At 38.7% G+C, this 19555-nt stretch overlaps 2 protein-coding genes across 10 annotated transcripts in view; one reads left to right on the forward strand and one right to left on the reverse strand.

Moving 5' to 3' along the window:
* col11a2 (collagen, type XI, alpha 2) overlaps nucleotides 1-15732 on the forward strand; it is a 34923-nt gene extending 19191 nt beyond the window's left edge. For all 9 annotated transcript variants that reach the window (XM_084423452.1, XM_084423454.1, XM_084423455.1 and 6 more), the window contains 55 exons: nucleotides 161-223; nucleotides 401-475; nucleotides 665-751; nucleotides 865-921; nucleotides 1057-1110; nucleotides 1253-1306; nucleotides 1477-1530; nucleotides 1617-1670; nucleotides 1804-1857; nucleotides 2051-2095; nucleotides 2260-2313; nucleotides 2514-2558; nucleotides 2718-2771; nucleotides 2861-2905; nucleotides 3122-3175; nucleotides 3361-3405; nucleotides 3674-3727; nucleotides 4029-4073; nucleotides 4203-4256; nucleotides 4429-4536; nucleotides 5309-5362; nucleotides 5464-5517; nucleotides 5701-5745; nucleotides 5945-5998; nucleotides 6106-6150; nucleotides 6256-6309; nucleotides 6396-6449; nucleotides 6556-6609; nucleotides 6787-6984; nucleotides 7119-7172; nucleotides 7983-8090; nucleotides 8175-8282; nucleotides 8374-8427; nucleotides 8517-8570; nucleotides 8751-8858; nucleotides 8955-9008; nucleotides 9157-9210; nucleotides 9400-9453; nucleotides 9547-9600; nucleotides 9689-9796; nucleotides 9871-9924; nucleotides 10092-10145; nucleotides 10239-10292; nucleotides 10435-10488; nucleotides 10568-10675; nucleotides 10762-10815; nucleotides 10983-11144; nucleotides 11755-11808; nucleotides 11969-12004; nucleotides 12205-12258; nucleotides 12407-12686; nucleotides 12777-12889; nucleotides 13009-13077; nucleotides 13325-13561; nucleotides 14542-15732. In XM_084423452.1, coding sequence (XP_084279578.1) covers nucleotides 161-223; nucleotides 401-475; nucleotides 665-751; nucleotides 865-921; nucleotides 1057-1110; nucleotides 1253-1306; nucleotides 1477-1530; nucleotides 1617-1670; nucleotides 1804-1857; nucleotides 2051-2095; nucleotides 2260-2313; nucleotides 2514-2558; nucleotides 2718-2771; nucleotides 2861-2905; nucleotides 3122-3175; nucleotides 3361-3405; nucleotides 3674-3727; nucleotides 4029-4073; nucleotides 4203-4256; nucleotides 4429-4536; nucleotides 5309-5362; nucleotides 5464-5517; nucleotides 5701-5745; nucleotides 5945-5998; nucleotides 6106-6150; nucleotides 6256-6309; nucleotides 6396-6449; nucleotides 6556-6609; nucleotides 6787-6984; nucleotides 7119-7172; nucleotides 7983-8090; nucleotides 8175-8282; nucleotides 8374-8427; nucleotides 8517-8570; nucleotides 8751-8858; nucleotides 8955-9008; nucleotides 9157-9210; nucleotides 9400-9453; nucleotides 9547-9600; nucleotides 9689-9796; nucleotides 9871-9924; nucleotides 10092-10145; nucleotides 10239-10292; nucleotides 10435-10488; nucleotides 10568-10675; nucleotides 10762-10815; nucleotides 10983-11144; nucleotides 11755-11808; nucleotides 11969-12004; nucleotides 12205-12258; nucleotides 12407-12686; nucleotides 12777-12889; nucleotides 13009-13077; nucleotides 13325-13561; nucleotides 14542-14688 — 4107 coding nt within the window. In that variant the 3' untranslated portion in view covers nucleotides 14689-15732. The remainder of the gene's footprint in view (nucleotides 1-160; nucleotides 224-400; nucleotides 476-664; nucleotides 752-864; nucleotides 922-1056; nucleotides 1111-1252; nucleotides 1307-1476; nucleotides 1531-1616; nucleotides 1671-1803; nucleotides 1858-2050; nucleotides 2096-2259; nucleotides 2314-2513; nucleotides 2559-2717; nucleotides 2772-2860; nucleotides 2906-3121; nucleotides 3176-3360; nucleotides 3406-3673; nucleotides 3728-4028; nucleotides 4074-4202; nucleotides 4257-4428; nucleotides 4537-5308; nucleotides 5363-5463; nucleotides 5518-5700; nucleotides 5746-5944; nucleotides 5999-6105; nucleotides 6151-6255; nucleotides 6310-6395; nucleotides 6450-6555; nucleotides 6610-6786; nucleotides 6985-7118; nucleotides 7173-7982; nucleotides 8091-8174; nucleotides 8283-8373; nucleotides 8428-8516; nucleotides 8571-8750; nucleotides 8859-8954; nucleotides 9009-9156; nucleotides 9211-9399; nucleotides 9454-9546; nucleotides 9601-9688; nucleotides 9797-9870; nucleotides 9925-10091; nucleotides 10146-10238; nucleotides 10293-10434; nucleotides 10489-10567; nucleotides 10676-10761; nucleotides 10816-10982; nucleotides 11145-11754; nucleotides 11809-11968; nucleotides 12005-12204; nucleotides 12259-12406; nucleotides 12687-12776; nucleotides 12890-13008; nucleotides 13078-13324; nucleotides 13562-14541) is intronic.
* A 546-nt stretch (nucleotides 15733-16278) lies between these two features.
* hsd17b8 (hydroxysteroid (17-beta) dehydrogenase 8) lies at nucleotides 16279-19504 on the reverse strand. The gene is made up of 9 exons (XM_084423497.1): nucleotides 19403-19504; nucleotides 18814-19016; nucleotides 18613-18729; nucleotides 18223-18318; nucleotides 18013-18098; nucleotides 17718-17802; nucleotides 17474-17516; nucleotides 16831-16905; nucleotides 16279-16725 (listed from the first exon to the last, which is right to left on the reverse strand). Exons 1-9 carry the CDS (start codon nucleotides 19446-19448, stop codon nucleotides 16706-16708), a joined length of 771 nt encoding a protein of 256 aa, XP_084279623.1. The 5' UTR covers nucleotides 19449-19504; the 3' UTR covers nucleotides 16279-16705.
* Between the last annotated feature and the right edge of the window lie 51 nt (nucleotides 19505-19555).

Here is a 19555-nt window from a genome sequence, read left to right on the forward strand (position 1 = left end):
AGGATTTACTACACAGGGCCATCCCAAACTTGGGGCAGGGCCCAGTGCGAGTTAGCAGAAGTTACTTGTTACTAAATGCTAGTAAAATGTTATGGTAAAAATAATGCTTCACAATTGTAGTTTATAAACTCTCATTTATGCAATTTTCTCTCTGCATTAGGGTCTCCCTGGCTCCGCTGGCCCTCAAGGACCCCCTGGTTCTGTTGGTGATCCTGGTGAGAGGGTGAGTAGACATTTTTTTGTGTGTTTATGAAGATTACGCTTTAGTTTTTTGAGTATGCTAATTAGAAATATTATACATACATTGTGGTGCTCATTTTTTCCCTAAGTTTTTCCAAGTTCACGAGTATGTAGTTATAATTGAAAGCATTTTAATTAAACAAAGTGGTTGTTTCTGTAGGGTCCTACTGGTAAGGCTGGTCTACCTGGAGCGGACGGTGTCCCAGGACCTCCTGGAACTTCTGTCATGCTTCCTGTAAGTCTTCTTTCCTCGTTCTTATTCTCAGTGTTCATAAAGTCATCTCACCACTAGATGTCACCATTATACCATTACTGTCAAGGATGCCATATATGACTTTATTCCTACCCAGCTCCCACTGAGCTCCCACATACAAGATAGTCCAAGTTGGTTCTTGATTTGCAAACCTCTTTTCTGTTCTTGCAGTTCCGTTTTGGACAGAGTGGTGGCGAAAAAGGGCCTGTTGCCGCAGCAATGGAGACGCAAGTTCAAGCCATTCTGTCTCAGGCTCGGGTTAGTTGAACCTGTCATATAACAATCATTTAACATTTATATACAGCTTTTTCACATTGAGGTCTAACTTTATACATCTTCATTTATAATTAATGGAGTTTTCTTCTGTCTAGATGGCTCTGAAAGGTCCACCAGGGCCAATGGGTTACACTGGCCGTCCTGGACCTGTGGTAAAAGAACTAAACAAAAATAAACAAATGGAATATATATATATATATATAATGTCTGTTACAGTTTTATATGTTCTTTGCCAAGTGCGTTATCAGTGTTAATCAGTGTGATATTGTTATATGGTTCTTAAATAGGGAACACCTGGAAGTCCTGGCTTAAAGGGAGAGGGTGGGGACCATGGTCCTCAGGTAAGGGGTTCTGCATTTGTGTTTCTGTGTTATTATAATTGTTAGTCTTGTCTTCAAGAACATTTGCCAGACATTGAGCCATCCTGATATGCTCTGACCGGAGGAACGTTCATATATCTTGTATAAAATTGTGTTTTTGCAGGGTCCCAGAGGTCCTCAAGGATTATCTGGTCCTCCTGGTAAAGCTGGACGGAGAGTGAGTCCAATACAGTGTTCCAGACTAATAAAAAAAAAGAAAAAAACCCATTGATTTACATCGACACAGGCCATATCTAAGGATCAGAACATCATAATAACTTGGCAATTACCCTGAGCTTCCTAACACCATATTAGCACTAATTTGCTTATATATGATGTGTCCTGCAGGGTCGTGCTGGTGCTGATGGAGCCAGAGGAATGCCAGGAGAGTCTGGAATTAAGGTTGGATATTTTAGCCATTTTTGTTTAAGTTGTGTTCTGTGTGTTATTCAGCTATTTATATATATGTGTGTGTTTTTCTATATTAGGGTGACCGTGGCTTTGATGGCCTTCCTGGTTTGCCTGGAGACAAGGGTTATCGGGTAAGGGCTAACATTCATTGAAATTCATGAACTTCATTATTAATGTTAATTATAAGCCATGTTTCAGGGCTTCAGGAATTTGTTATGTAGCTATTGGATGTTTAAATATTAAAATGTTTAATGTTTTCTACAGGGTCAAACTGGAGGAATGGGACCCCCAGGACCCTCTGGAGAGGACGGAGAGAGGGTAAAGAGTTTTTTTTTTTAACCTCTGTGCTGTTACAGTAAATTAACAATAGTGAATATTATTATATGTTGTCTAAATATTCTCTTGATATTTGATTGTATTTGTTTTATATCTATCATCATCATCTTCATAAAGCATAAAAAAACAGTTGTGATTTTTTTTAATTGTCCTATTTCTTCTTGACTGTTGTCAGGGAGATGATGGAGACGTCGGACCCAGAGGTCTTCCCGGCGAACCGGTGGGTGTTTCTGTTTCTCAGACACTGCACACAGATATGACAGTGTATAATATAATATGGCCTGTATAATATGGATTTGCTCTCCAGTTTAAAATACATAAAGATCTGTGTTTTACTTGGATTTCATTGTGTGTTCTTTGATTAACCTTTTTCTTATTTTGTAGGGGCCCCGTGGTTTGCTGGGGCCTAAAGGGCCTTCTGGACTTCCTGGTCCTCCTGTGAGTATTCATCCGAAGCTACAAATACTAGCAAAGTGTTAAAACGGGTCTTTTGTGTCAATATTATAATTGCTAAGGTTGCACAGCAACTTCATAAACAAACCATCATAAAATTGAAGATTTGAAAAATAAATATTTGTACATGGATATCCAGATCGATCTTTCTTTCATTTCTCCATATTATTATCTGCCTTTGCCAGGGTGTTCGCGGAAATGATGGTCCACATGGTCCAAAAGGAAACTTGGTCAGTAAATAGTCAGAGTTCTCTGACATTATTCTAGATGCCAATTTGGTTTAAAATTATGTAATAATTGGCATATTTACGTAATAGGCTAATATTCATAAAACGTAATCAACATTAAATATCTGTCCTCATTCTAATTGTCCTCTTCCCTCTTTTAAGGGACCCCAAGGAGAGCCTGGTCCTCCAGGACAGCAGGGGGCTCCAGGAACACAGGTGAGCAATGAAGTTTATGACAAATTTAATGACAAATGTGTAAAATCATAGTGAAGTGTATTTAATATTAATGCTTTTCTGTGCAACAGGGAACGTCAGGGCCACAGGGTCCCAATGGACCGCCAGGAGAGAAAGTGAGTGTTTTTTTATGATTGAAGAACACAAAGCAATCATTTTTAATAATCAAAGAAGGCACTTTACAGAATGTGTGCTTGACCACTTTAATGTCTGCATTTGATAAAAAAGATTCAACATACTTACACATCCAGTCTTATGCTGAGATGAGATCATCAATTATATTTAATGGAATTTAATGGAATTATACTGCCGTTTTGTTTGTCTTCTAATAGGGACCCACAGGAAAGCCAGGTCTACCAGGAATGCCCGGGGCGGACGGTCCTCCCGTAAGTGCAAGATATGATTTTATTTTGCCTCTTTGGTGTGTTAATGACTTTCAGTTTATGTGAATTAATATCTTTAGACCAGTTGTCAGTTTACTTAATGTGGCAAAACAAAAATTATTACAGAAGACAGCAAAAATATATGTTATTACCTGTGGTGATGAATGCCGTACGTGTTCTTCCCACAGGGTCATCCCGGAAAGGAAGGCCCTGGTGGAACCAAAGGAAATCAGGTGAGGTCATATCATAATACTAAGTATATTCTATATATACCTTCATATATTAAAGGTAATTTGTGCCTCAACTATTTGTATACTTTTTGTATTTGTGAACAGTTCACTGAGTGTAATCAGCAATGACATTAGCCTTCAGTACAAAGAGATAATATATGAAACTGTCTCACTATGTCATATATCTAGGATTTACAGACATGCACATGTTCCCACAAATTCCAGTGTGTTCATATTTTGATGTTTATTTTCCATGTTCATATATTGTTAGGGTCCTAATGGTCCTCAGGGGTCTATTGGCTATCCTGGCCCTCGGGGAATCAAGGTAAAATATATATATTCTTTACTTTGTTCAATACTGGTAGCTTTTGTTGTTTTGTTGTGATAATTTTTCACTGGAAATTAAATCTGTGTAAATATTATTAAGACTAATCATTAAAAATGATCATTTGGTCACCTGGTGTCTTTGTCATTTTTAGAAACAATTCTGTCTATAGACATTTTTTATGCATTGGACTTTTTGTAATGGCTATTGATATCTCGAGTAAGATCATAATTGAATTGAGACTGACTGAATAACTGAAAATCAGACTGAATATTATTATTATATTTTGTGACATTCACAGGGAACTCAAGGTATCCGTGGACTGAAAGGCCACAAAGGAGAGAAGGTGAGTGTTTTTGGTCAAAAACATAAGTCAAATTTATTGTCGTTACAAAATATTTCAGTAATTGTGACCTGTTTGTGCCAAAGGTACAGGTTCAGTGGTCGGTGTTAAATAACTTTTTCTTCCTTTCAGGGAGAGGATGGATTCCCTGGAATCAAAGGAGACTTTGGTGTGAAGGGAGAGAGGGTACGTCTTATACAAAACATCATTGGATAGAAACTCCTCAAATAGCATGTGATTTAGCACAAATGTAAAATGGTGCAGTCCAGAGTTGCTTCAGCTGGCAGGCCCACAGTAGAAGCACTTGACTCTATTGACGCATTTCAACGGCCCAGTAAGATGTGTTGTGCACCAACAGGGAGAGGTGGGAGTGCCCGGCCCGAGAGGAGAGGACGGTCCTGAAGGGCCAAAGGGTCGTTTCGGCCCCCCTGGTGAAATTGGACCTATCGGCGTGTTGGGAGAGAAGGTTAGTTTGATTATATAAACTGAGAGGTGATTGCTGATTTTGTTCCGTATATAATAATAATAATAATACATTTTATTTGTAATGCACTTTACATTAAGGCAATCTCAAAGTGCTACAGAGCATATAGTAATCTAATAAAAAAAAATCAAGATTTAAAAATAGTTAAACCTAAAGAAATTCATTTAGTGAAAAGCTTTTTTAAAAAGATGCGTTTTTAGGTTTCGTTTAAAAACATCTGTAGTCTGTGGGGCCCTCAGCTGATCAGGGAGGGCATTCCACAACCTCGGGGCAGCCGATGAGAAGGCCCTGTCACCCATGCTGCAGAGCTTGGTTCTGGGGGTGTAGAGGGTGTTTGTGTTTGCAGAGCGGAGAATGCGTGAGGAGGTCTGGTGAGTAAGGAGTTCCTGTAGGTAAAGGGGGGCATATGTCCGTGAATGCACTGATGGGTGAGGAGGGAAACCTTATATTCAATTCTGAATGGGACAGGGAGCCAGTGAAGAGATTTCAGGATGGGGGTGATGTGATCATGCTTGCGCACCCTCATCAGGATCCTGGCAGCGCTATTCTGGATATATTGAAGTCGCTGAATGCTTTTACTAGAGATCCCAATAAGGAGCGCATTACAGTAGTCCAGCCTGGAGGAGACAATCATTTTATATATCATTTTAGCTATTTTTGTATTACCATTGATGCTGACAGTAATGTATATTGTTATAATGATATATTGCTGGTCTAAAGTTGTGTTAAATCATTCTATATTATGCCAATCCAGGGTAAACTTGGTGTGCCTGGACTTCCTGGCTATCCCGGAAGACAAGGAATTAAGGTAAACAAAAATAATATTGGTTTTGACGCATCGTGCAATATACAGCCAAGTATTTCATCAAATTTAATGCATTTTTTGTATTATAATGCTTGTGTTTTTAGGGCTCCCTTGGTTTCCCAGGATTCCCTGGTACAAATGGCGAGAAAGGCGCAAGAGTAAGATTTTATTTTAGACTAAGCGATGTGTCAGAGCGATGTCAATGCGACATCTGCATTTAAGTCAAAGCTGAGAAAGTCCTTTATTTACATTAATAATTTAAATAGTATCACATAGGCTATCTTCCTTTAGAAAATAATTGATGATGCTGAAAAATTCTGAATCGATTCTTTTCTTTCCAGGGTTTGATCGGAAAACTTGGACCAAGAGGACTAAGAGGGCCAACAGTAAGGGCCTGTTTTAATAAATCATCTCAACTCTTATCTTATTCTGCTCCTCTTTATAAACACACACTTTTTGCATTCATTTGATTTGAGATGGTTTGATATGTTGACACTGTAGATTAAACTTCTTGTTGTTAGATTTGTTCAAGCAGATATCTGATTTCAGATCAGTTCACTTGTAAAACAATTATTTTATTTTTAGGGTCCCAGAGGGCAGAGGGGACCCCGAGGATCAACAGGAAAACCAGGTGCTAAGGTATGAGCGTCATTTAAGTGAAATTATTCTCAAAAAATTAATTAAATCTTGTAATTGCCAACAATTATAGATTATGTGTACACAACCGATTCATTCTGATGTTTCAGGGCGGATCAGGCAGTGACGGGCCTCCAGGACCACCTGGAGAGAGAGTATGTTTATTTAAAATTTGATTGTATTTATTTAAACCCTTTAAAACCAGCCTAGATTTTTGGTTCATCTTTATTTTATTAGTAATGTTTCCTCTTTTTTTTCAGGGATTAACCGGACCTCAAGGTGCAAATGGATTCCCTGGGCCAAAGGGGCCTCCTGTAAGTTACAGTTTATTAGTTGGATCTGATGCTTACAACTTAAGTTTGTGTCTATTTCTTATTGATATGTCGATTGGTTTTTGAAGGGACCTCCAGGGAAAGATGGACTGCCTGGACACCCTGGACAGAGAGGCGAAGTTGTACGTATTTTTTGTTTTTGTGCATCTAACTTACAACATTCACTGAGATCAAGATGAGATTAATTGTGGAGCAAAATTAATTTTTCCGTTTTCATTGTATTCGTAGGGTTTCCAAGGCAAAGTTGGACCACCTGGGCCACCAGGAGTGGTTGGACCACAGGTGAGTTTTGTAATTTCATCAGAGGTAGAGGCTTCCATATTGCTTCTTTGTAGGTAGAGGCAATATGGATTTCCTCTCACAAATTAATACAATTCCTTAAAGATCAATAAATCTTTAAAATCAATTGAGAAATGTATTGAACTACGCAAGCGTTACTCAAATCTAGTTCTTGTTTAGGGTCCCTCTGGTGAGACTGGTCAGATGGGTGAGCGTGGCCACTCAGGACCCCCAGGACCACCTGGTGAGCAAGGCCTTCCTGGGCCCTCTGGTAAAGAGGGAACCAAAGGAGATCCCGGTCCATCTGGCGGCCCCGGTAAAGACGGACCCCCTGGACTGAGAGGATTCCCAGGAGAAAGAGGACTGCCAGGAACTCCGGTAATAAGACCTGCTCATTCTTACCAGTGAATTTTAGATTGTAAAACCTTTTTTATCTATGTTTGGTCAACCAACTTTAAATCTCCACATGTTTTTACACCTAATAACTGAGCTCTACCTGTGTATTTCCATAGGGAACTGGAGGACTGAAAGGAAATGAAGGCCCTGCTGGACCACCTGGACCTGCTGTATGTTGCTCATATTAGACAGATCATCAAATGATCATGAGTAGAGTACAGACTTTGATTAGATCAGTTCTATACTGACTCATGAATAGGCGTATGTCACAAATCTCCCATATTTCAACAGGAAAAAAAATTATTATATTTTGCATGACAAAAATTTGCATGTTTAAGAAACATTAAGATGTTTTGTATTGCATCATAAAAAACATTTGCCTTGTTTAAATCCGCTTAAATGAAGAGTAGCACAACAAATACAAACATGATGTATGTTTACAATTGTACAGTGCATTACAGTGGGCTTAAGATAATTCCTTAAGTTCTTAAAGGCACACTATGCAGTTTCCGTTTTTCTCAAACAGTGACCCCTAGAGTCAGTGTGGAGTACTTGTTTTTAACGTTACCTTCGTAGATAGTTTCTAGTTTCCTTTTCCTTGACTCTTGCGACCGCACTTGCTTAGTTTTCTTCATCGACTCTGCCATGATTCACGTCTGAAATGCGTGTTAGTGTCTTCCTTAGAGGCTACTTCATATGTTGTCGATGTATGTGACGTTGTGCCGTAAAGCAAGTTGTGATTCTCGCAAGATTTGTCGTGGCGCCACCTCTCAAACTTGCATTGCTGGTTTTGCCAGCGGAATGATTCGCCCTACTATGAGTTTGTTTACCATCAAAATTATTTCAAAGCTGTTATATTAAGGTACAAATCTTGCATAGTGTGCCTTTAATTGTTATGAAAATGTTACAATGAAAAATATATTTTATCACTTTTGAGGAATTCATATGTTGGCTTTTCAACTAACTGAATTTCTATGCAGGGCTCATCTGGGGAGAGAGGAGGTGCTGGCACTGCTGGTCCTGTTGGCCCACCTGGACGTCCTGGACCTCAGGGGCCCCCTGGAGCTTCAGGAGAGAAAGGAGTGCCAGTAAGTGTCTACTGTAAGTTTGAACCAGATCTCTAATACAGTTTAATTTATAGGGCCGTCACACAAGACCATCCTGTTTTACAGGGAGAGAAAGGTCCAATTGGTCCAGCTGGTCGCGATGGCATCCAAGGCCCAGTTGGTCTCCCCGGCCCTGCTGGACCTCCAGGTACTTCTGGAGAGGATGGAGACAAGGTCCGTGACCTCTGCATATCTTGATCTCAAATCATCACATTCAAATGGATGTCCTTGTCAAAAAATGAATTCTGCATTGTTCTTTGTATAGGGTGAGGTTGGAGAGCCAGGACAAAAGGGAGGGAAAGGATCCAAAGGAGAACATGTAAGGAAATTAGCTTTCACTTAAAGCAACAAATCCTTGTTTTGATGAGCAAAATATCAATCTATAATCAATTATTTGCATATTTACAGGGTCCTCCTGGTCCACCTGGGGCAATGGGTCCTGTTGGACAGCCTGGTGCAGCTGTAAGTGTGAAAGAAATTTCATGAATATCATGCATATTCACACATATTACATGTTAAAGAAATGCTTACATTGCACTTTGATGGAAGCAAATGGGATTACAAATTCATGGTACCATTCATAGGTTTTTATAACAAGTGCTTGTGATCAAGCCCATTTCAAATCTCATCATCTCTACTCAGGGTGCTGATGGTGAGACAGGTGCGAGAGGTCAGCAGGGACCGTTTGGCACTAAGGGAGATGAAGGGACAAGAGGATTCCCCGGGCCTCCAGGCCCCATTGGACTACAGGTATGGCATTCAAATCTTGTTTCATTCACTCATACCAATTCAATTCTACACACAGGATGCATTAGTTATAATTTACACTTCATTCATGTTCATTAGGGTTTGCCAGGCACATCTGGAGAAAAGGGAGAGACAGGAGATGTTGGACCATTGGTGAGTCTTAATATTTTGATTTGAAGAGAGTTAAGGAAATCAATAAGTGCCGTTGTTATGTATAATGCAGCATATGATCTTCTAGTGTTTTGAATCACGATTAGAATGAATGTATTTCCTAATCTTTTCTGGTTGTGTATTACTGTAGGGTCCTCCTGGTCCCCCAGGACCACGTGGTCCAGCTGGTCCTAATGGTGCTGACGTAAGTAAATTAATTTGCACCATAAATAATAAACTACCAATTATAACCATTCATTATTATATGTTTTATAATCACTATGCATTGACTATCTCTAATACTTGATTAAAATGGGTCAATCATGGCATACTGTGGTCAGTTAATTTTGTATAATGGCATTGTTTTGTTTCATGCATATCGTTCGTTTTGCAGGGTCCTCAAGGTCCTCCAGGAGGTTTGGGTAATCCAGGTCCCTTGGGAGAGAAGGCAAGTATAAAAGAATTCAACTTCGTGCATGGATGACAACTATATGATTGTTCTGATGAATGGCACTTGACGTCTTTTTATTTGTATTGGTAGGGTGAGCCTGGTGAATCTGGACCACCTGGTGTTGGTGGAGAGCCAGGAAAAATGGTGATAATTAAATACTCACATTTATATTTATTCATTTAGTAGATATAATCACAGCTAACATTTCATTGGTTTGCTTATCCAATGACAGGGCCCGAGAGGAGAGCGTGGTGAGAAGGGAGAGGCTGGGCAGCCTGGCACCGCTGGTCCTGCTGGTGGAAAGGGACCTACTGGAGATGATGGACCCAAAGGAAACCCTGTATGTATTAAACATGATAAACAAGAGATAGGTCTATCTGTGACTCTTCAGCAGCTGATATTTGTATTTTTAAGGGTCCTGTTGGTTTCCCTGGTGATCCTGGCCCGCCTGGTGAAGTTGGACCACGAGTGAGTAGAACTATTCCCAGTTATATACTAATACAGACTTAAAGTCAGCGTGAATTAGATCCTTTGTACATTCTTCATTCATGTTCCTGGTCTTATTATAGTATATGATTCATCATTGCTCAGTGTTCCAACAAAATGTTTTTGACTTTCTTTCTGACCTCTTACAGGGCCAAGATGGTGCAAAGGGTGACAGAGGAGAGGACGGAGAACAAGGAGATGCTGTGAGTGATCATTTTCCTGTTTATGAAGTGCACATCTTCCTTATGCATACTGAGCCTTATGAGGTCTTTATCAACATGTTGTATTTTCTTTAGGGTTCACCTGGACCAACTGGTGAGAACGGACCACCTGGACCTCCAGGAAAGAGAGTAAGAGCGCCTTGATCTTGACCTAGAAGAGAGACATTTGTAATATTACATTTACATATTTGATATACAATAAATATTATAGAGGATCTTATAAAAATGCATATTTCTGGACTCTAATTGTGTGTTAATGTTCATATTTTAGGGTCCTCTAGGTACAAGGGGACCAGAGGGTCGTCAAGGAGAGAAAGGAAGCAAGGTAAGACTATAGAATTGAGAAAGAATACAACAGACTTTCAGTAGTTCTTTTCCTCCTGTAATCTTTCTGTTTTTTCTAGGGCGATTCAGGTGCCCTTGGCCCTCCAGGAAAGACCGGCCCCGTGGGGGCACAGGGTCAACCAGGAAAACCAGGAACTGAAGGTCTAAGAGGGTTGCCTGGATCAGTGGTATGAGATGACAGTTATCCAATCAGAATTGTTTCTTTCCTGTAAAAGTTATGTCGTATTTATTCAAATTATGTTCTGATAAACAGGGTGAGCAAGGTTCTCCAGGTGCTGCTGGCCAGAAAGGACCCCCTGGACCTATGGTGAGACCTCCTGCATTATCAAAAATACAGTAATGGATTGAGTATTGAATATATAGGTATTGATTCCTGAAACAGTTACACTTAGAAGGGAACTACTATTATAATTTCATGTAATGTAATATATGCATATATATTCAATACTAAAATGCTTTCCCCTCCTCTCACAGGGTCCTCCAGGTTTACTTGGTCTTCGTGGTGACCCTGGTGCTAAGGGTGAGAAGGGTCATCCAGGTATGCTTGGTCTGATTGGGCCTCCTGGAGAACAAGGAGAGAAGGGAGACAGAGGCATGCCAGGACCCCAGGGATCATCAGGACCCAAGGGAGAAACGGTATGTGAAGTCTGGTCAAGTCTGCACATCAAAATCAGGCCACAGGAAAATATACACGACTGTTTAAAAGTTTGGGGTTGGTACAATTTTTTTTTATAGAAATTAATACTTTTATTCAGAAATTATGCATTAAATTGATCAAAAGTCACAGTAAAAACATTTATAATGTTACAAAAGATTTCAGTTTCATATTAAAAAAATATTCTAAGCTTTTATTTGTATCAAAGAATCCTGAAGAAAATGTGTCACGGTTTCCACAAAAATATTAAGCAGCACGTGTTTTCAACACTGATAATTGAGGACATAATCAGCATATCAGTCATATTAGAATGATTTCTGAAGGATCATGTGACACTGAAGAAAATTCAGCTTAGCCATCACAGGAATCAATTACACTTTCAAATATGTTAAAATAGAAAACAGTTATTTTAAAATGTAAAGGCATTTCTCAATATTGCTCTCTTACTGTGAGACTTCTTTCAAAAAAATTAAAACATCTTACCAACTCCAAACTTTTTTTTTACATACATGCAAAACATTCCTAGTTCATACCCTATTTCATACATTAAAATATCATAGACCTTTTTCATTTCTTGATGTTTTATTTTAGGGTATGTCTGGAGGAACCGGCCCTCTTGGCCCTGCAGGTCCTGCTGGTATGCCTGTGAGTCAACTTTCATTACTATTTCTCAGTTTTGTAGTGCTGTTTATTTTCTGGAAATATCCTTGTAACTATGAGTACACAACTTGAGCTCTGAAGCATCAAAATTCTCAAAACTTTGGTCTGTTTGATTAAAGCTGAATGGATGTGATGTTTCTCACAGGGTCCGAGGGGTTTCAAAGGAGCTAAAGGTGCCACTGTGAGTAACCCATGTAAAATCCCTCCTTAAATACTTGTACTTAACATAAAATGTCTGTTAGTGAGTGTGAAAATTATATCATGAGCCATATTGTGCGAGGTAATGTTAAAATAAAGCATTATACATTGACACATTTCTGTCTTACATCATATCATACTTTACAGTAAAATAATCTTGTATGTCTTATCTCTGTGGTACAGGGTGGAGCTGGTGCTAAAGGAGAAAAAGGTGTACAAGGACCACCAGGACCACCGGTGAGTGTGTTATCTACAGTATAAAATGCAAGATGTTGCACACGAATCATCTGACAGGGAAATCATTTAAGACAAAGATTAAAGGAGATCAGCACATCCCAGAGTTCCTGCGTCCTTGAAATGCAGCTGAATTCTTCTTTTGCTTCAGGGTCCCCCTGGTGATGTCATCCAGCCGCTGCCCATTCAGATCCCCAAGAAGTCCAAGCGCTCCATCGACGCCAGTAAGATGCTGTCTGAGGCTGACACTGAGGCTGCCGACGCCACGGGCACAGAGTTCCTGACCGGTAATGAAGGGATGGAGGAGATCTTCGGCTCGCTCAATTCCCTGCGCCAGGAGATCGAGAGCATGCGCTTCCCGCTGGGAACGCAGGAAAGCCCAGCCCGCACCTGCCAGGACCTCCACCTCAGCCAACCAGATCTGAAAGACGGTATGACATCATGGTTATTACGTGATAGACACATTCAATGGCCAACGGTGAGGCATTTTGCATTCTAATCGTTATGATTCTTTTATTCAGGCGAGTACTGGATTGATCCAAATCAAGGCTGCGCACGGGACTCTTTCAGAGTTTACTGTAACTTCACTGCCGGTGGAGAGACGTGCTTGTATCCCAGCAAAGCAGTGGAGAATGTAAGTACTTGCAGTCATTCACCTTTATATGTTTAAACTTTCATAAGACATCAACTTCTGAAATCTGGATTGATCTGAACTTACAAATCCTGTTTAATTTGTCCAATATTCTTCCATAGGTAAAGATGAACTCTTGGCCAAAGGAAGAGCCTGGGTCCTGGTACAGTGAGTTTGCAAATGGTGACAAGGTGAGTTTATTGCCTCAAGAACTCTTCATATCATATCTGTATGTTTAATTTTGACAACTAATATACATGAAAACAGCTCTTGTTTCAATTAAAGGGTATTCAAAGGGTAACAAAGCAACCATAATTTCCATTTCCAATTAATTCAGTTTGTTAGACAACAAAATCTTAGAATGTCAATGTCAGAAGACTGTGGTGTCAAGCTTAATGTATTTTGAATCATGAATTAATACTTTTCTTTGTGTTGTAGTTTTCATATGTTGACTTGAGTGGAGAGCCTGTAGGTGTCGTCCAGCTGGGATTCTTGCGGTTGCTCAGCGTCCAGGCCCGTCAAAACCTAACCTACCACTGCCACCGATCAGTGGCCTGGGCTGACCTCACTGCCGACAGCGGTTACCAGCGGGCGCTACACTTCCAGGGAGCCAACGATGAGGAGCTAAGTTACGAGACCAGCCCCTACATCAAAGCCCTCATCGACGGATGCTCTGTGAGTTACCTCAGGCGGTTTCAAAACTAATAAGTGAACAAGAGATTGCAATAAATTTAAGTATTATTAAATACAAGCTAACATAACTCCAAAAATCATTTTAAGTCATCAAAAGATTGTGATTTTTTTTTTTAAATGTTGCAGTACATTCATTTAATAATGTTTAATAATTAATATTTTAATAATGTTTAATTAGTCATGTTAATTAATAAGTCTCTTATGCTCACCATGGCTGGTAAAAAATACAGTAAAACATTAATATTGTAAAATATTTGTACAGTTTAAATTAACTCTTGTCTATTTTTATATATTTAAAGTGTAATTTCTTCCTGTGATGGTAAAGCTGGATTTTTCAGCTTTTGTCACATGATCCTTCACAAAGCTTTCTAATGTTGATTTGGTGCTCAATAAACATTTCTATAGCATCACATTTTTAGGATTCTTTAATGAATACAAAGTTCAAAAGAGCGTTTTATTTGAAAGAGAATTCTTTTGTAACAATATAAGTGACTTTATATTGACATTTACTGTCACTTTTGTTCAATTTAATACATCCTTGCTGAATAAAAGCATCAATTTCTTTAAATAAATTGACCCCACATTTTTGAACGCTAGTGTATATTCACACTGTTGCAAAAAATAATGCTAGCATCATTCAAAGTTCAATCAAAAAGTGTATAAAAATGCGTAGTTTGTTTCATTGTGAGAATACATTATAATGATGTTAAGTCGACTGGGTATTTTATGAAAATGATATGTTAGTTGTATAAAAGTGCAAAGACAAAGCTATTTTTCAAAGTTGCAGTAGATTTTAATTAGGTTTTAATAAATTATTTTAATTTAGGTGTGTTTTTAGAAGGTTTAACTGCAACCAAAATACAATATTATTAAAAAAGTTGTTCTAGTGTAATTATATCTACTCATTACACAGTATTCTGTCCCTCCTCTTAAACATTTCTTTCTCTTTCCTCCCCCTGCAGTATCGTAAAGGTTTGGACAGGACAGTGCTGGAGGTGAACACACCTCAGGTGGAGCAGCTCCCTCTGCTGGACATCAGGATCTCAGACTTTGGGGAGGACAATCAGAAATTTGGTTTTGAAGTGGGACCTGTCTGTTTCCTGGGATAAACACACACACACATGCTGAGGGCAAGGGGAATACAATCGCCGATACAAACATTCACACACAAACATACTCACTTAATCATGCACTTAAAACCAAGACATAATGCCAACACTAAAAAAAGACGATTGAAATTACGTGTAAGAAGTGGGACACATAGATTCATACACATGCACACACACACATTGTTGTGAAACAAAGTTGCACACAAAGTACACGCCCAGGGAAAAACACTCCCAGCAACGGATGGACAACAAGAGGAGAAGAGAGCCATTCTCGCAGGAGAGATCTTGACTAATATTCTGTCGAGTAACAGAAGTGTGTTGGAGCAGATACTGCTGGCCTAAAGCGGAAGACCGTCCCGTTTCGGCCCCCTCTCTCCTACAGCTCCCCTTCCCCACTGTTTCTCTTCCGAGACGTTCCACTCTTCCTACCTCCGTGCCTGATCGTTCCTCCCTTTCCTTATAGAATAGAATGCAGGTGAAAAATGTAAACTGAGGAACGGAAGCTGAGCATGAAAATTCAATTAGAATTATTTCTGTGCTGTAATAAAATCACACCAGCATTGTAACCGTACTGAATGACTTGGGCCATATATATATGCAATGAAATCAAAGCCATTTACAGTGTAAAATTGTACTGAATCTGATAATGTTGTACATTTATTATAGAGTAAAAAAAAATCTGTAAGAATTGTCGATTTTTTTATTTTATTTTAGACATGCTGCCAACTTACCAGTCCAGTATTTATGGTGAAAGAACTCAAACTGGTTGTTTTTTACTACAAATTTGCATTTGACCTGACAATCTGCACACGGTTGACCCACGGCATTCAGTATTGATGACGAACCCGTCCGTTTGTCACCTTTGACCTTTCGTGTGAACAGCGTTCAGGCTGGAATTGTGCATTAGAACCATTTGTACAGAAATATTTTATTGTATTTATTTTGTGAAACAAACAGGTGCTCACAAGAAAATGACCAACACTTGCAGTACAACAAATAATGTGGTATTCATCTGTAATTATTTCCTGTAGTTTTTTTTTTTTTTCAACAATCTATTAAATATGTAAATTAAACCCCAGAAAGCAAATCTGCCTTCTCTGTATGATATATATACTTGCTTGTGATCAGTTATTGGTGATAATATTGCATTGTTTCAATGCATTTCAGTCGCAAATAGAGGTTCAGGAGAGTTTAGTGCGGGCGGAGACAATAAAAAAAGACGGAAATGTCTCGCGATTCAGACAGCAGTGGAGAAGGGACAGGAAGAGGGAAAGAAACTGATGGTGGTTTGTTTTTTATGTATATTTTTTGTTTCTTTTTTAAAACATGGAGAGGGGAATGAAAAGCTATAAAAATGATTTGTGAATTAAAAGTTGTTTGTGTGGTTTTCTCACGAGGACAATACTGCTAGGATTGTTTTTGCCAGACATCCGTCTTTAAAACAAATATGGTGCTAAAACTTGTTTTATGTAAGTACTTCAAAATCTGTTTGTGTAATATATAATCTATTTAAAGAGCTGTTGGACTCCTTTGTTGTTCTTTTCCCCGTTTGTTTCCTGTTGTCATGATCACATGGTGCTTTTGCTAATATTTGATTGAGCCAAACAACCATTTTCACCTTTCAACAACTTCCCAGCACAAGTCTTCTCATGTCTTGGTGAAACCATAATTCATTTGCCCACTTTCCTTTTAACCCCTATAAAAAAATTGCGCTCTATTAGTCTGGGTTTTAAACTGTCAACTGTTTTAATTCTTTGACTTGATGTTGTTTTGGTCCAAACATTCCCATTAAACCACACATCAACACATTTCCTCCTGTGTCAGCTTAATTGTTTTTAAAAAAAGTGGGTTCAGTATTAATTTTCACACTTTAATTGTATAAATATAGAATTTTCATTTTCATTTGATGCATTGTACACAATATTTTTACAGCAATTAAGTTAAATTTATACAAGGACAGTTTCTCATAGAAAAAGGCACTGTGTTGGTGAACAATTTCGAGACTTTTAACATGTTTTCAGCCAATGAAGAGTCCACCTGTATTGATTAAAGAGAAGAGAAATTGACGACAGCATGTTTCGAAATAAAATCATACAGTTTTTCTGCTGAAGATGCTGTTCAGCAAGAGATCAAGCTTCTTACCAGCAACTTCAATGCTGACGCCAGTAATATATCGACTGTCATCAGAAGCCAGAAAGGCACATGCGTCAGCGACTTCTGCAGAGATGAGCAAAAGTGAAAGAGAAAGATATCTATTTATATATACAAAGTGATCATCCAACCCAATTATTAGAACACATTTGTGACCCTGGACCACAAAACCACGTCTTATGGGTGATTTTTTTTTAAACTGAGATTTATGCATCACATGAAAGCTGAATAAATAAGCTTTCCATTGATGTATGGTTTGTTAGGATAGGACAATATTTGGAAAATCTGGAATCTGAGGATGCAAAAAAATCAAAACATTGAGAAAATGGCCTTTAAAGTTGTCCATTTATGTTCGTGATTGTGCTGCATTCACTCACAAAAATAATTTTTTGATATATTTGAGGTAGAAAATTTACAAAATAGCTTCATGGATCATGATCTTTACTTAATATCCTAATGATTTTTGCCATAAAAGAAAAAAATCGATAATTTTGACCCATACAATGTATTGTTGGCTATTGCCACAAATATACCCGTGCGACTTATGACTGGTTTTGTGATCCAGGGTCACATTTGGTGTGATACTCACAAGTGCATTTATGAAAATGTTTTTGTATAATGAAGAAATACTTACCAGCAGGCTCTCCCATCCTTCCCATTGGGATGATGGATGTGATCTGCACAAAATAACCAAAATATTACTTAAAGTTTCAGTAAAGGTGGCTATAATGTGGTAAGATATCTTGCCAATGTGCAATGGTCTGACAATGCAATACATTTATATAATAAAAAGGTTAAGATGCTTCAATAAAGTTCAAAGGTGTTTTTAATCAATAAGATGATTTTATTAATCTGAAGACACAAATATTGTTCCTTACTTTACCGATGACTTTCTCTGGTACTTTATCTGTCATGGGTGTAGTGATGAACCCTGGCAGGACACAGTTGCAGCGAATACCAAATCTAAAAGGCACAAAACATCTTTTATATTAAATTATTAAAATGATAGAATATAGAGACATGATCTCTCTTCATAAAAACTGTTAAAGAGTGTGATGTTTACAGCCCATTACTAACACATAAGCAGCTCCACAAACCTTAAAGCAAAACATAAAATAGTTACAAAGTGCGTGTCTGTAAATATGTTCTAGTCACAGTAAAATGTTCACATACTTGCTGAGCTCTTTGGCTGCGGTTCGAGTGAGTCCCTCCACTCCTGCTTTAGAAGCAGAGTAGTTCACCTGGCCAACATTCCCAACCTACAGACAAAGAAGAGACACTTAAGACAATGTTCATGACTTTATTAAGCATCCTTGGTGTACACATGTTAAACGTCCACTGTAATAGTAGTGTGACTGTAGTGCTATCCTGCAAATGCTTGACCTTGCCCACTATACTGCCCACAGTGATGATGGAGCCCTTCGCAGACCCGGCAGAAACTAAAGCCTTAGAGACGGCCTGAGTCAGAAGAAAAGTACCCTGAAACAGATCATGAATACAGAAGGTCGGATACAGACTTGCACACTGTACAGACTGCATTCAAAAGTTTCAGAAACACTATGGAGAAGGGGACAACTTTAATGGAAAAAACTATATCTATACTATCATTAAAAAGATTGGGGTCAGTAAAAATGGTTTTTATAAAGAAATTATCACTTTCATTCAGCAAGCATTAAATTGATCAAAAGTGATAGTAAAAATAGACATCTGTGTTGTTTTGCATGACTGTATTTTTTCATAATTAAACACTACAGTTAGACTAGATTGTGGCACCTTGAGATTGACTTCAATGACTTTGTCAAAATCATCCTCTTCCATCTTGAGAAGGAACTCATCTTGAGTGATCCCGGCTGCGTTCACACACACAGAGGCCGGCTGGAAGTAGCGGCACTGTAAGAAAACATTCTGGTTTATTATTCAACCCCTCAGAGCTCTAGAAGAGCCCATGAACAGCACACACACAGTCTGTCACACCTGTATACTTGTCACTAGTTTCTCCACACTGTCCTTTGATGACACGTCCACCCCAAGAGCCATGTGATCTTGACCTTTGTGGTCACGTGACAGGAGTTCCAAGGTCTGATTGGCTGATTCTTCATTGCGGTCAGCCACTATTACAGAAGCACCTTCAGTGGCGAATCTCTGACACACTGCCCTGCCGATGCCACTGCCACCCCCTGAAACAAAAACACCACGACGGCTTTATTAATCTGATCAATACAAAAACATATATACCTTCCAATACATTTCCTTAAACTTTAGTAGAAACAAAATGACACATTATGCCCCAAATATTGCACAATGCTACAATGTAACATTTAGTCTTGTTGTGTTATGTATCCTGTATACAAATACTGAAGCTGTAGCTTTTAATGTTGCATTTTACAGACTCAATCTTTAGTTCAATAGTTCAAAAACAAAGGTCTTTTCACGAGCACTGAAAGTGAACGGTAGCTGTATGACTTGTATAACAATAGTGTTCAAGTATAAAATGGTATTATGACTTAAATTATTCAAAAATATATATCGCCATTAAGACCAATCAAATGTTTTTAAATCTCACCGGTCACTAATGTCAGCCTGGATATGAGACGAGAGGACGCCGCCATGACGGTCAGCTGTGTGTTGAAGTACCTAATTATGTCCACTAGAGGGAGTTAAAGACCACTGATATTTTTTTCCCATGCTTCACAGTTATGAGTGGGACAGCGCAATT

Source organism: Rutilus rutilus (genome assembly GCF_951802725.1).
Source record: "Rutilus rutilus genome assembly, chromosome: 11".
Taxonomy (NCBI): Eukaryota; Metazoa; Chordata; class Actinopteri; order Cypriniformes; family Leuciscidae; genus Rutilus; species Rutilus rutilus.

Coding starts and splice junctions, on each gene's coding strand:
- hsd17b8 (XM_084423497.1), bottom strand. CDS start 19,448: ATGGCGGCGTCCTCTCGTCTCATATCCAGGCTGACATTAGTGACCG. Junction 17,517..17,717: donor CAGAGAAAGTCATCGGTAAA/GTAAGGAACAAT, acceptor TATTTTGTGCAG/ATCACATCCATCATCCCAAT. Junction 16,906..17,473: donor AAGGATGGGAGAGCCTGCTG/GTAAGTATTTCT, acceptor TCATCTCTGCAG/AAGTCGCTGACGCATGTGCC.